Source organism: Acartia tonsa, chromosome 10, assembly GCF_053477335.1.
Source record: "Acartia tonsa isolate MP-2025a chromosome 10, ASM5347733v1, whole genome shotgun sequence".
Taxonomy (NCBI): domain Eukaryota; kingdom Metazoa; phylum Arthropoda; class Copepoda; order Calanoida; family Acartiidae; genus Acartia; species Acartia tonsa.
The window spans coordinates 11,617,707-11,632,441 of NC_137269.1; the positions used below are offsets into that span (position 1 = coordinate 11,617,707).

Consider the following 14,735-nt stretch of genomic DNA (forward strand, 5'->3'; position numbering starts at 1 on the left):
TGTCTGGTGGTCTCCCTTTACTGAAACCGTTGGCAACTTGGTCATTAAAGTCATTAAGGGCGGACACAGTGGAATGATTCTTTCGAAAACCATGTTGGAAAACAGGAATTTGAAGAGAATCTGTGAGAGTAGGGAGAAGCAGACGTTCAAGGATTTTTATTGCTGGACAAAGGAGGGAGACTGGACGGTAGGAATTGGAGTCTTGAGGATCTTTACCAGGTTTAAGTAGTGGGATAATGACTGAAGTTTTCCAAATGTCAGGTATGATGCTTGAAGCAAGTGATAGATTAAATATCTTAGTCAGATATTCCAATCCATTGGGCCCAAGATGTTTAAGATGCAGGTTGGAGATATTGTCAGGTCCTGCGGCCTTGGATGCTTTACAAGCTTTAATAGCTTCTGCTGTCTGTGTAGGGTTGAAAGAGGATGGGTTCTCCAAGTTGTTCTTTTTGATGTCTTTGGAAATGCTACGTGATGTTTTAGAGCTTTGGTGTCTCACAATGGATGTATATTGTTTGTTGAAGCTGTTGGCTATACTTAGAGAGGATGTTAGATATTTGCCTTTGAATTTGATGGCTTGGTTGGTGTTGTTGTTGCCGTTTTTTCCATTGAGGTTCTTAATGAGTTTGAACAGCTTGGAGGAGCAGCCACTTGTTATCTCATTGACCTTTTCTCTCCATTTACATTTCCGATGTTCATTTATCTCTTGAAGGATCTCGCGGTTTAGAGTCTGGATATTTGGAGAGTCTGGGTTTGTGGCTCTTAATGTGTCTCTTTCTTTGATTTTATTTGTTGTCGTGGTAGGTATTTCTGGTATAATATCTTTAATTCGGCCTCCAGGAATGGTTTTCTTGGAGACTTGGTTTATTATTTTCCTGAACTTTTTCTCAGCAGAATGGACATTTGTTGGTTCTGGGAGTCTTGCAAACCTTTCTTCTGTGATGTTATTGAATTTGTCCCAATCAGCTTTTTTAAAGTTGACGTATTTCCTGTAATCACTTTTGATCTCCTGTATATTAGTGTTGATCTTTATAATTATTGGCAAGTGATCAGAGCTGAGAGCAGTAACTGTTTCCCATTCAATGTGTGGAAGTAGAGATGTTGAAGCTATGGATATGTCTGGAGAAGTTGCCTGTCCATTAGATGGAAGTCTGGTAGGTACGTCTTCATTCAGAATTCCATAGTTAGAGTCACCAATTTCTTCAGCAACCTTGTCTCCTCTTGCATCTTGGATGCTAGAATGCCACAAAGGATTGTGAGCATTAAAATCTCCCAAGACTAAAGAGTCTGGTTCAGACAGAAGTGCTTGGATGTTATGTATGAACCCCTGAGTACAGCTGGTTACTGGTGGGATGTAGACATTTCTGATGGTAATGTTTCCCACCTTAACACCTTTACTTTCGGTGTGGCCATCTCCAGGAATGTCTTTGGCCTGTGTAAACAGGATGGATTTGTGGACAAAGGTGGCGAGGCCACCCCCATTGTCCTTATTCCTGTCTTTACGAATCAGAGTAAAGTTAGGAATCACAGGAGTTGTAGATTTTGCAGAAAGTTTGGTCTCTTGGAGTGTTATTATTTTGATTTGATGTTGGTTTACAAATGAGACAAGTTCAGGTAGCTTTGATTTTATACCATTACAGTTCCATTGTAGGATATTCAGACTGTAGTCTATGTTGTCGTTGATGGAAGAGAAGTGTTGAGGATGTGTGTGAGATGAAGGTGGGTTTGTGGTTGTAGTTGAAGAGGATGTTGAAGGTGACGGTGAAGAATTAGTTGTAGAGGGAATGGTTGTTTGCTGAGGTGGGTAGGTAAGTGGATCATTAAGGCAGGCGGAACAAACATAGGTCGTCTGGTCATAATGTCTTGAGTTAGTGGATTTTAAGCCGCTACAGTTGTTGGTTTTGCGGAAGTGTACCCATTCAGTACACTTGCTGCATTGTACCGACTGAGCATTTGTCTTAAGCTTGACGTGGCACACTGGGCAGATGTAGAGTTTTCCAGGGCCAGGGTTTGGTTCTATGCCGGCCTTTAGCAGAAGGATTCTGACCAGTCCTGCCGGCATTGGCTGGTCAGTTAGAATAAAAATTCATAAGCTGATACATGTGTCCTCTGTGAGGAGTAGGTTGGAAGACTTTGCTGAAGATTCTGATGGTGTTGATTTCCAGGTAGTTGCACTTCTGACAAGCTCTTCCGCGACAACCTTTTTCTCCCTCTCTTTTTTTGGTGCGACTGAGCTTTTGCCTTATAACTTCCATGTTTTATTGTGCTTCGCTACTTATGGATATTGTCATCCTTAAAGCTCTACACATATGCATTGGCGTTCAAACGGACAGACAAAGCGAGTTAAAAGATTGGCACATAGCATAAAAAAACACTGACTAAGCCTTTTTTTCAGGAGAATGTCATGTTAAAGAAGATGGAAGAAACTATGGACAAAATAAATTTCATTGTCCGTTATTTTTAATTAAAACTAAGATCATGTTATAAAACATTCTGTTAGTAGTATCAGGATAAGTTTTAAATATTTAGCAGTTTTAATTTTAAAATGTGTGAATATTTGAACTTTGTAATGATACAGCTTCAAGTAACTTGCTTATTTAGAATTCTTAAAATTCTGCATTTTTAGCCATACACCAGTTGAAATAAAAACTTTATAAAATCTTTTAATTTTCCTTAATTTGGTAAGCTCTCTAAATAGTATTTAAAGTATAAAGTTTTATATCTAATGAAATTTCCATATTTCTGTACTTTTCTAAAAAGATATTTAAATTGTACAATTACATTAAATTAATTTTTTCTTGTTGAAAAATTGTTTTATATGATTTTATTTTCAAATTAATTCCAATAAAAACTGTTTAAACATTTATTTAATGATATTTTAAAAAATCATCACTGAATTTTTATGTTGTTATTTATTAAGCAATATTTTGTATTTTTGTGTGATTTCACCCCATTTTTGTGATTTTTGCTGATGATTCTCAAATAAATGTTGTCTTGTTTCAAAATTTTTATTTGTCAACTGATGTTCAAGTTAGATTATTTAAAGCAGGGATGCGGAGCCGTTTGATTTTTGGGGAGGCTCCGATTCCGGCTCTAGCTCCGGATTTGGCTCCGGTTCAGACCTAAAATCAAGAAGAACTAAGCAAAAAAAATTATAAGTAAATTTTTGACTTTTAAGGTTTTAAAAGTTCAATTTTTGAGAAACATGGACTTGATAAACTTAAAAGGGTTTGCAGACTTTAAAATTTAAACATTAAGTTTAATCAAGGTATAAAAAATCCTTTTTTTGCCAGGTATTATTTTTGCTATCCCCGGAGCTGGAGCTGAAAATAACGGCTCCAGCAAAATATGGCGGATTTGGATCCCTGTTTTAAAGCGAAGCTATCATATAATTAGGTTTGTAAGTAACGAACATTTTCCTAATACGAATAGCACTGATTCCTGTAACAATACGGTACGATTTGTAAAGCATAACTGTACCGATTCTGATGTGGGTCTTTGATATCAGTTTTAGAACAAAAAATAATTTAACAAAATTTTATTCTATAAATTACAATACATGATTTTACATTTTTCATATGAGATTCAAGGTTCAAATGAATAGAACTTCTATTACAGCTTTACTACTATTGCAATTAATCAACTTTGTTGACATAAATATTTTTCAAGAACAAGACAATGGACGATAAATTGATTTATTGCCCCAAGGATGATAAACAAAATTAGCTCGTCTTTAGAAGGAAAATATATGTTAAAATTAAACTTGATTACCAAAAAAAATTGAGCCCACATCTTAGTAACATTAGTCAACTGTTGGACGTTGGTACTACGTAATTTACAGTCCAATGTCCCGTCCCTTCCTGATATTTTGGAATACAGGGTTTTAACAGGAATAAGGTATAACAAACAAGAGAAATAAATCTAAAATAATATTTGGGGGGCAAATGGAGAGGTCGTCAATTTTAAGATGTGTTGCCCCCCAACAACAGCTGAAAAACACGTATAGGTTTTGTGATTTTTTCAGAATAAATTTCGTTATTGGTATAAGCTGGGTTTTTAATTGCTTTGACAAATTGGGAATGTTCTCTCTCTAGTTCCACATCCTACATCACTCCATCTAAATAAATAATCATGATATTAGTAGCGTAGCAACTCTATAACAAATAATCATTATATTAGTAGCGTAGCAACTCTATAACAAATAATCATGATATTAGTAGCGTAGCAACTCATTAACAAAAAATCATGATATTAGTAGTGTAGCAACTCTATAACAAATAATCATGATATTAGTAGCGTAGCAACTCATTAACAAATAATCATGATATTAGTAGCGTAGCAACTCTATAATAAATAATCATTATATTAGTAGCGTAGCAACTCATTAACAAATAATCATGATATTATTAGCGTCGCAACTCTATAACAAATAATCATGATATTAGTAGCGTAGCAACTCATTAACAAATAATCATGATATTAGTAGCGTAGCAACTCATTAACAAATAATCATGATATTAGTAGAGTAGCAACTCTATAACAAATATTCATGATATTAGTAGCGTAGCATCTCTGTAACAAATAATCATGATATTAGTAGCGTAGCAAATCGATAACAAATAATCATTATATTAGTAGCGTAGCAACTCTATAACAAATAATCATGATATTAGTAGCGTAGCAAATCGATAACAAATAATCATGATATTAGTAGCGTAGCAACTCTATAACAAATAATCATGATATTAGTAGCGTAGCAACTCTATAACAAATAATCATGATATTAGTAGCGTAGCAAATCGATAACAAATAATCATGATATTAGTAGCGTAGCAACTCTATAACAAATAATCATGATATTAGTAGCGTAGCAACTCTGTGACAAATAATCATGATATTAGTAGTGTAGCAACTCTATAACAAACAATCATGATATTAGTAGCGTAACAACTCTGTAACAAATAATCATGATATTAGTAGTGTAGCAACTCTATAACAAATAATCATGATATTAGTAGCGAAGGAACTCTATAACAATTAATCATGATATTAGTAGCGTAGCAATTCTATAACAAATAATCATGATATTAGTAGTGTAGCATCTCTATAACAAATAATCATTATATTAGTAGCATAGCTACTCTATAACAGATATGTTAAGTTTTACAACCTAAATCTATATGACTATTGCCTATTTCCTTTTTATATAAGGACAGTCAAGTAAAGTAATGCTGATTGCGATTGGTTCAGCAAATTTCCACAAAAAAAATTGAAATCTATCTTCTATAGGAGCTGTATAATTCCTATACAAGACGGATGTATTTTAAGTAATTGAGTAGCTTTTGAATTTATACTAAGAACTAAATCTTTTACAAATTGCAAAAAAATTATTCTTAAACCTGTAGTTATAATCCTGGGTTCTGACATAACATTTTTCCTTCAGTTTTAGGGGATTTTTTTATTATTAATGGATTGTTTTGTGTTTGCAGGTAAGCAATTATTTTTAATTCATCTTATGTAAAATATTGGATGTAGAATTTGGATATTATGACATGAGAAAAATAGTCGTCAATTCAGCTTGTTAACGGGGAATCGTTACATCAGCCCGCTGCAAGTTTCAATTTATTAGAGAACCTGAAAATCTGGTATAAGATCCAAGTAAAATTATATCCATTTGTAAAGTTTAGTTCATATTGAATTTGGTATTTAAATTGAAACGAAAAAAATTGCTACGATTTGACATCATTATCCTTGTTAAAAGCGAAGCTTTTCTATAATTAGGGTCGGTCAGTCCGTCCGTAACAGTTAGCGCTTTTCGTTATATTAGGCATGTTAGAATTGCCCTATCGATTTCAAACTTTGAATGTTGATTCCCGTAGTAGTTAGGTAGGATTTAGAAAGCGTAGCAACTCTTTAATCGTTGCACGAATGTCCGTACGTCCATGTTGATTTTTAACTTTTTTAACAGCAAATTTTTGTGTGATAAAATCATCCGATTGATCTGATATTTGAAGTACTAATTCCTATTACAACAAGGTACAATATTATAAGCGAAGCATATCTATAATCAAGGCCTAAAAATGTAAGTATGTCCTTAAACAGTATTCTTTATTGAAATTTTGCAATAAATTTACGTATAATTTTGTCAACATTTATATTTTGCATATTCAGTTTTGACACTCTCCAAGAGTTAATGGTCGTCTGTCCTACCGTTTTAGAGCTTCACTTTTATGGATGTTGTCACCTTGTTATTTACCTATAATTTGTTGAAAAGCAAAAATCACACTTACTAAATCTCCCTTTCCTTCTTTTACTTGAATGTAAAAGTATATATCAAATTAGCAATTCTATCATTTTAATTTATGTCGAAACTAATATCCAAATCTTGATAAATTATGGGTATTGAATAGTTATTTATCGCATCGTATTATAGACAGCTTTCCGCATATATTAAAATGAAAAATTATCAGACTAAAACCAATTTTGTTAGCCCAGAGGGACTGATGATTTTGTTTTAATATACGTGAAAAATTGTCTATAATACGATGTTATACATAATTTTTCAGTAGAGCTGAAAACCGGTTTTAATCCAGCAGATATCAATCGGATTCGAATGAATACGAAAAAAGTCCCCTTTCCTTATTGTTGTCCAATGTACCCAAAGCCAATAAACATGGAATCCTAATCAAATTGGTATTACTTACATAGTTGCTATGCTTAGACAAATTAGTAAAAATCAAAAAATGTATTATAACCGAGTTTTAAAGTTCTTATAAACAAATGGATATAGAATATACGTGGATATTTTGGCGGGAAAAATTTTCGTATATTTTGTTTGCTAATATGGAACTCATTTATTGGTTTGTTCGTTCACCCAGTAGTACGGAAGGGGATAGGGTATAGGGAGTGAAAGGGGGAAAACTTTATTTTGTCCCCCTGCTTGTTTCACTTTATTAGAGAAAATGAAAATCTGGTGTAAGATCCAAGTAATTACATATCCGTTAATACACATAATTTAACATTTTAATTATGTCTTTTATAAAGCTTCAGTTCCCTCACTCTGTCTGTAAGTATGAAATGCTTGCTTTTTTTAAATCTGTTGATTTTACGGATTTTTTACTACATATATTGTAACAGTTTTAATTTAATAAGGGTTTAGTTTTAAGGGTTTGAAATCCATCAAAGTGAAATTTTATAACTCCCTACCGGCTATGCCTCTAAAGGAACTTAAAGCTGTGGAGATTGAATTCGACCCACATATTTCTATTTTAGTTTCAAAAAAGTAAAAAACAAATTTTGGTTGTACCCTCCCTTAAAATAGTTATGAACCTTACCAGGACCTATGCGGATCTACATTGTAAAGGAGAACCATATAGGTTGGGCGGTTAGAGAGATACTTCGTTACAGACACACACAAATATGAGTTCTTAAGTTTCAGACAAAATAAAACTGCTTTATATAATAGGATTATTCCTATGAAAATTTAAAAAGGTAACCTATAATTGAAGGAACCATAAGCCATGGTGACACAGTTCTCAGTATAGGTTCCATTGGGTTCACCTAAATTAAATTTTTATCATAAAATTATTTTTCGTATTAATTTGAAAGCGATTAATTCCGGTGGATTAGAACCGGTTCTCATCCATACGAAAAAACTATTTCTCGTATTCATTTGAATCCGGTGGATAGGAACCGGTTCTCATGAATACGAAAAAACTATGTCTAGCATCGTATTATATCCAGTTTTCTACGAATATAGAAATGTACAATCATAAGATTAAAACTAGTTTTTTTAGCCGGTGCCTTCGGCACCACGGGGCTAAAAAAACTAGTTTTAATCTTATAATTGTACATTCTATATCCGCGGAAAGCCGTTTATAATACGATACGAGAAATAACTATTCTAGCATCGTATTATATCCAGTTTTCAAATAAAAAAATGTACAATCATAAGATTGATTAAAACCATTTTTTTAGCCAATGCCTTAAGCATCTCTGGGCTAAAAAAACATACATTTAGTTTTATATAATGATAACAGGATGTAACAAACAAAGCTATTTTTTGGAAAACAATTTTAAAATAACCAAGAATAAATTTTTTTTAGTTTTATATAACATTTGCGGTGTTTTTCGGACACAACCCACTCTGTCCCGATTTTGTATCACTTTGAAAAGTGCGATTCCAGTTACGTCATATACGTTTTGGGAAAGAAAAAGGGAAGGGGGGAAGAAAATCTCTTCAAAAGAGATGAGAGAAAAGGGAAGATATTTCTTTCCCCCTTCCCTTTTTATATGACGTCACAGGAATCGCACTTTTCAAAAGTGATACAAATTCGGGACAGATTGGGTTGTGTCTGTTTTTCGTTATGGTTGATTTTCTTTTTGTTATTTATTGCTATTTATTGTTATGTTAAAAGATAATTAAATAAACCCAAAACATGTAATAATCAATCTTAGCCTTAGTAATCTTAGTAACAGTGTCTTTACAGTGAAGCTTCTTTTAAGTCCAGGGAAGGTTATAACATTTTATAGGGGAGTAACTCCTCCCTCACAAGAGAAATTTTCTCTTGAAAAAAAAATTTAATTTATCTTTTGAAGAGTATAGGTTCGACTTATCCCAACCTCCAATTCCAATTCCCTCAAATGCCCTTAGATCCCTCTAGTAGTCGTAGCCGCTGTTATTGACAAATAAAAGCAGTCAATAAATATTTTGCAAGCGTTGAACAAAAATTATTGTTTAGTTCAGTGGTGTGCACAGGATTTTATCTGGAAGTTTCTATACGGAGTGAAAAAAAAGGTTGGGTGCTTTGATATATTTTGTAGGGATGTATTGTCAGCTTAGACTTCTAGCAGATTTTTGAAATTGTAAAAGGTTGATTTCCCAGAGGTTTACAGGCGGCTGACTCACGGAGGCCAAACCCTGGTTTAGATAGTAGTTGACCCCCCCCCCCCCCCAACAAACACTAATTTTTAATTTACATTCAGATTATATTTCTTTTAATGTCTGATTTTAAAAATTGTAGCTAATGATGGTATGTGAGTGAATCAGGGAGGGAGGAGACATTGGGCTGTTTATTATACAAGTCCCCAAAGTCTAATAATAACGTTTTTCTTATTAACAACCTTAGGTACTTTAATTAAATTTTGATTGGTTGGTTCATTTGGTTGAGTGTCCAAACGTTTCAACCACTAATTGTAATCTAAAGACGAGTAATTTTGTGTATCATCATTGGGGATGTACATCAATTTATCGGCCATTGTCTTATCCCTTTAGATCCCTGGAATGAATATGGGTTGAGTTTAATATGGTGCCATTTCGTAATATAATTCTTATATAATTGTCAAGTTAACAAGAATATGTTCAGTTTCATCAGCAAGAGTGCAAAACATTTTAAGCGTTAAAAATAAAATTTAATAAAAAGATTTTAAAAATATTCTACAAATGGTTTGTCTATTGGCTAATAACCCAAAATATATAGAAGTCTGTCCGTTACGATCTCGCTTACGTCTGTACCAATTTTTCAGGGTAACTTTAAATATATACTGGGTAGGTTTTTAGCCATTTCCTAATGTAAGATATCCCTAGAGACTAGAGGCTTTACCATTATATTTGCAATGCAAGAATATAATAGGCTTCTTTATTCTCTATCCCAACAATCAAAACATTAAAATTTTATAGCAGCTTCGCGCATAACAAACTATTAATAAAATTTATGGGCCGAACCATTCTTAATCCTTTTCAATTGTTATTTTTATAGCTTTAAAAAAATCTAGAAACTTGGTCGTTTAAGCCTAAATAGTACATGTACTTTTTAAAAGCGAAGCTTTTCTATAACTAGGGTCGGTCCGTCCGCACGTCCGTCCGTAACGGATAGCTTTTTCGTTAATTTAGACATGTTAGAATTGTCCTATCGATTTCAAATTTTGCATGGTGATTCCTTTAGTAGTTAGGTACGATTTAGAAAGCGTAGCAACTCTATAATCATTACCAAAATGTCCGTACGTCCATTTTAAACATGTTGATTTTTTTACTTTTTTAAATAGTTTTTTTTCGTTAATTTAGGCATGTTAGAATTGTCCTATCGATTTCAAATTTTGCATGGTGATTCCTTTAATAGTAAGGTACGAGTTAGAAACTCTATAATCAAGTCCTAAAAATGTAAGTATGTCCATAATCATTATCCTTTATCAAGCAGTTTTTCAACAAATTTACTTACAATTTTGCTTTGACTCTTATACATTCGCATTCTGATTATTCAGTTCTGACATTACACAAGTGTTAATGTCCGTTTGTCCTACCGTTTCGGAGCTTCGCTTTTATGGATGTTGTCATCCTTGTTTATTTACAAATAGCTTATGATATAATCTGTTTGTGTGACTATACTGAAAATACGATTGATATAATCTGTTTATTAGTGAATTTATTTACCTCCCCCCCCCCCCTTACAATTTCAATGTGTTGAATGCAATTAATAATCTAACCATGGGGCGTATTCATAACCCACTCCTGTAATAGAGCTCCTGGAAAGGCTAGGGGTGTATACGATAGTAGTTTGATAAAAAGTGGGCCGTTAGTGGCATGTTTTCTTACATGATGCCATTCACCTTTTTACATGTAAACTTGTTCATCACATTGTAATATAAAAACGTAGATGTGAGTGAAGCACACAGTACAATAACATATATGCAATGCATAATGCATATACAAAAACCCATAGATTTAATCAGGTTTTTAGCAGGATTCTGAAGGGATAGGACAATGACCGGTAAATTGATGAGGGTACACAAAGTTACCCCTTCTGTGGGTTACACTTAGTAGTTAAAACGTTTTGATACTCATCTTAATAAACCAATCAAAATTCAATAAAAGTAACCAATGTTGTTAAGCCAACGAAGAAGATGACATTATTATAAAACTTTGGGGACTAATGTAATACCCAATCTCCACTTCCTCCTGGGTTTTAATAAGAAACCAGATCTTTTTATTTGATAAGATAACAATGACTAAAATCTTTTATAAAATGCATTAACATCCATTTAGGATTGCAGACAATCGACTCTTTTAGCCGTCTATTTTATATAGCCGTCAACAAAATTCCCTAATTCCGTTACTCACAGACGTACTAACGGACATTTTGAATAATAATGGAGTAGGTTCCCTACTGCAGACTGACCTATAGCCCAAGCACTAACAGCAGATTGGTTACCAGAGTGTTGCCACAACCAGGTTCCTAATAAATTAATATACTTAATTAAATACATATATATAATTAAGCTCAGTGATATTGCAACACATAAACATTTATTTTGCTTTTTTATTTTATGTAAGATTTCTAATCCTTTAATAAAAGTAATAAGATGTCTATCTGTACCAAAGGATCTTGTTAACCGCTGAACCGATATGGTTCTTCTTTTCAATGTAGATTAACAAGGGCCCTGGGAAAGCTTTTACTATTTTGGGTATGGGTACCACCACCATTCGAAGAAAAAATTACCCTCCCCCCCCCCAAAAAAAAAATATTTTGTTTTTCCTTTTCAAATTAAAATTGAAAATGTGGGGGAGGGGTTGACTTAAAAGTGCGCTTAGAGGCATGTTGAGGCGTTGCCGCTAGTGAATCCTGTAATACAGAAAAAAATAATATTTGACTAAACAATGTTTTTTTTTAAAGATGCTTCAAGAACAAGGGAATAAATGAAAAGAAAGAGAGTGAGAGATATTGAAAGAGAGATGAAAAGTAATTAATTTTAACCACAAAAGATGAATGAATAGTTAGATAAACAGATGGATAATTAAATATACAGATAGATACCTTCATGTCCCAAATCAGTGAGGCCAACCCACCAATCCATTGGTCCATTCACCACTTCTAGAGCCTGTAGTAATAAATAGTTTGTGTCTAAATATCTGTAAAAACATACTTGCCTCAAATTAACCTAAACAGCCATTAACTATTTTCAACTAATTAGTATGATCAAGAACTGATTTTTAAAAGCGAAGCTTTTCTATAATTAGGGTTGGTCCGTCCGTCCGTCCGTCCGAGATAGATAGCTTTTATTCGTTAATTTAGGCATGTTAGAATTGTCCTATCGATAGTAGTTAGGTACGATTTAGAAAGCGTAGCAACTCTATAATCATTACCAGAATGTCCGTACGTCCATTTTAAACATGTTGATTTTTCTAATTTTTTAACAGCAAATTTTTATGTGATCTAATTATCCGTTTGATCTGATTTTTGGTATATTGATTCCTGGGACAACAAAGAACAATATTTTAAGCGAAGCAACTCTATAATCAAATCCTAAAAATGTAAGTATGTCCATAAACTCAATAAACATTATCCTGTATCAAGAAGTTTTTCAACAAATTTACTTGCAATTTTCCTTCGACTCTTATACTTTTATATTCTGATAATTCAGTTTAGACACTATACAAGTGTTAATGTCCGTTTGTCCTACCGTTTCAGTGCTTCGCTTTTATGGATGTTGTCATCCTTGTTACCTTACTTTTTAACATTAAACTTTCAATATTATTGGTAGCGAAGCTGCTCTGTATATGTTTTTGTCTATCTTCCTGTATGTCTGTTCTTCTGTTTGTATGTTGAAATTTATGGGAATTTAAAAAAAAATGATTGTAAAAAAGAAAATAACATGAATAACAAGGACACGCTTAAAGTGTGTTAAACGGGATAGGACGAGCCAAAAACAAGGATCTTCAAATTTGAGTAGCGGCTTCGCATCTAGAGGCCTCTAGGGGCCTTGAGGAGGGGGAAGTTGAATCCCAAAACCCATTTTTTTCAATTTAGATTTTTTTTACGTAAAACAAATTTTGGAGGTTGGTACCCTACCAAAAATAGTTATAAACCTTCCCGGGACCTATGAGAAGCTTCCCTGTTAAGGAGAACGGTTCAGCGGTTAGCGAGATCCTTCGGTACAAATAAACAAACAAACAGACAGACAGATAGACATCGTTCTGCTTTGTATTATAGATAATCTACCTTTGCCATTTTTGTAACAAAATCTTGTTGGTCCAGAGAATATATCTCCAACAGCCAGGATCCTAGTTTCTGGCATTCTTCCATGGCCTAGATAGATAGATAGATTTATAGATAAATAGATAGATAGATAGATAGATAGATAGATAGATAGATAGATAGATAGATAGATAGATAGATAGATAGATAGATAGATAGATAGATAGATAGATAGATAGATAGATAGATAGATAGATAGATAGATAGATAGATAGATAGATAAATATATATATAGATAGATAGATAGATAGATAGATAGATAGATAGATAGATAGATAGATAGATAGATAGATAATGTAGAAATTATACCTGAATCCAGCTACAGCCAGGACCATGATAGCCTCCGCAGGCCTCTGTGTGAAACAGGACACACCCCACAGACTCGGATAAACTAATCCATCCTGGCGGACACTTTGTGTACTAAAATTAATAATAATTTGTTTTGGATATAGTGACTTTTGTGATAACGCCTCTTCAGGGGCGTTTCTTCGTATTTTCACAGTAGCTTTCCTCCTATTTCTAGCCCCTGCGGAGCAATCACCCAACCTAACCTAAAATAACCCATCACAAGCTACTGTGAAAACGCTTGAGAGACGTTGTCACGAAAGGAACTATGTTTTTTTTACCAGCACTTTAAAAGAATGTAATCAAAGAAGCAGTGAAGTGAAAACATATGTTCTATACTTCGTATTTACAGTCCTTATTATGTTATTGTAGAGGGCTGCAAAGCTTAAATTTTTGGTGTAGAGTCCGTTTTCTTTGAGAAGCTTCACTGTAAAGGAGAATCATATAGATTCAGTGGCTAGTGAGATCCTTCGCTACACACAGACAGACAGACAGATATTCTGTAATCTATGTATTTTAAATAATAATAAAGAATTTCATTTAATTTCCTTAACTTTATTTTGGTGATGGTTCAAATCCTAAGGACTAAAAATGATAAAAGTATTAAGGATCATTTTTAAGGCGATTTTACTAATTTTTACTTCAAATAAATCTACAGCATTTTTTTAAAACTACGCTTGCCATAAAGAAATACTGGTGTATTCCTGCATAGTGCCGTTTGAGCATAAATAACCCACTCTTATTTTCTCACCAATAAAAAGCTAATTATAACCTAACACTGCGGAGCTTTCCAGTACCCAATCTAACCTAACCTAACCTGAATAGATAATCAAACAAACGAAAAACTATTCCCCTCCCAATTTTCAATTTATTTTTTAAAAAGGTAGGGGGGTATCAGTGCGTAAGAGGGTACTTTTTGTGTAAGAGTTAAAGTTTACTTACTGGCAAAGAATGACCATGTCCAATAGCCCCCGATACCAAGGATAAAACAACCGCTAGAACAGAAAGTTTATTCATTTTCTTGTGTTAACCCTTTGCTAGGCTAGTCCAAACTAAAGTGAAATTTTATATGGCTTTAAGGCCTTAATATTTAATGGTTTTTCCAATTACCCCTCTTGCCCCCCCTTCCCCCCCCCCCTAACTTTCTTCTTGAATTTGCCCATTTATATGCCTGGAAAATAGGGTTAATGATGCACAGGGTTAAATGTATAAGTAATTATATACTCAGAGGTTTTGGTCCTTTCTAGATGTATAGAATCTTTATAAGCGTCCGCTTCCCTCACTGATCCAATGACCCCCTAAGAATTTTAAGGACCGCTATTAGAGTAAATGCTTTTAGAGTGCCCTTAAAGTCAAAGA

The 14,735-nt window shown here is 33.5% G+C and overlaps 2 protein-coding genes across 2 annotated transcripts in view; one reads left to right on the forward strand and one right to left on the reverse strand.

Moving 5' to 3' along the window:
* LOC145329396 (dolichyl-diphosphooligosaccharide--protein glycosyltransferase subunit 1) overlaps positions 1-3,005 on the forward strand; it is a 31,468-nt gene extending 28,463 nt beyond the window's left edge. The window contains exon 19 of the mRNA XM_080173493.1: positions 2,396-3,005. Within this exon, the coding sequence (XP_080029619.1) occupies positions 2,396-2,464 (69 nt within the window). The 3' untranslated portion in view covers positions 2,465-3,005. The remainder of the gene's footprint in view (positions 1-2,395) is intronic.
* An 814-nt stretch (positions 3,006-3,819) lies between these two features.
* On the reverse strand, positions 3,820-14,447 carry LOC145329397 (perlucin-like protein). Its single transcript, XM_080173494.1, has 8 exons — positions 14,319-14,447; positions 13,341-13,451; positions 12,996-13,082; positions 11,811-11,874; positions 11,175-11,231; positions 7,497-7,560; positions 4,051-4,117; positions 3,820-3,878 (listed from the first exon to the last, which is right to left on the reverse strand). Exons 1-7 carry the CDS (start codon positions 14,391-14,393, stop codon positions 4,057-4,059), a joined length of 519 nt encoding a protein of 172 aa, XP_080029620.1. The 5' UTR covers positions 14,394-14,447; the 3' UTR covers positions 3,820-3,878; positions 4,051-4,056.
* Positions 14,448-14,735: the final 288 nt, after the last annotated feature.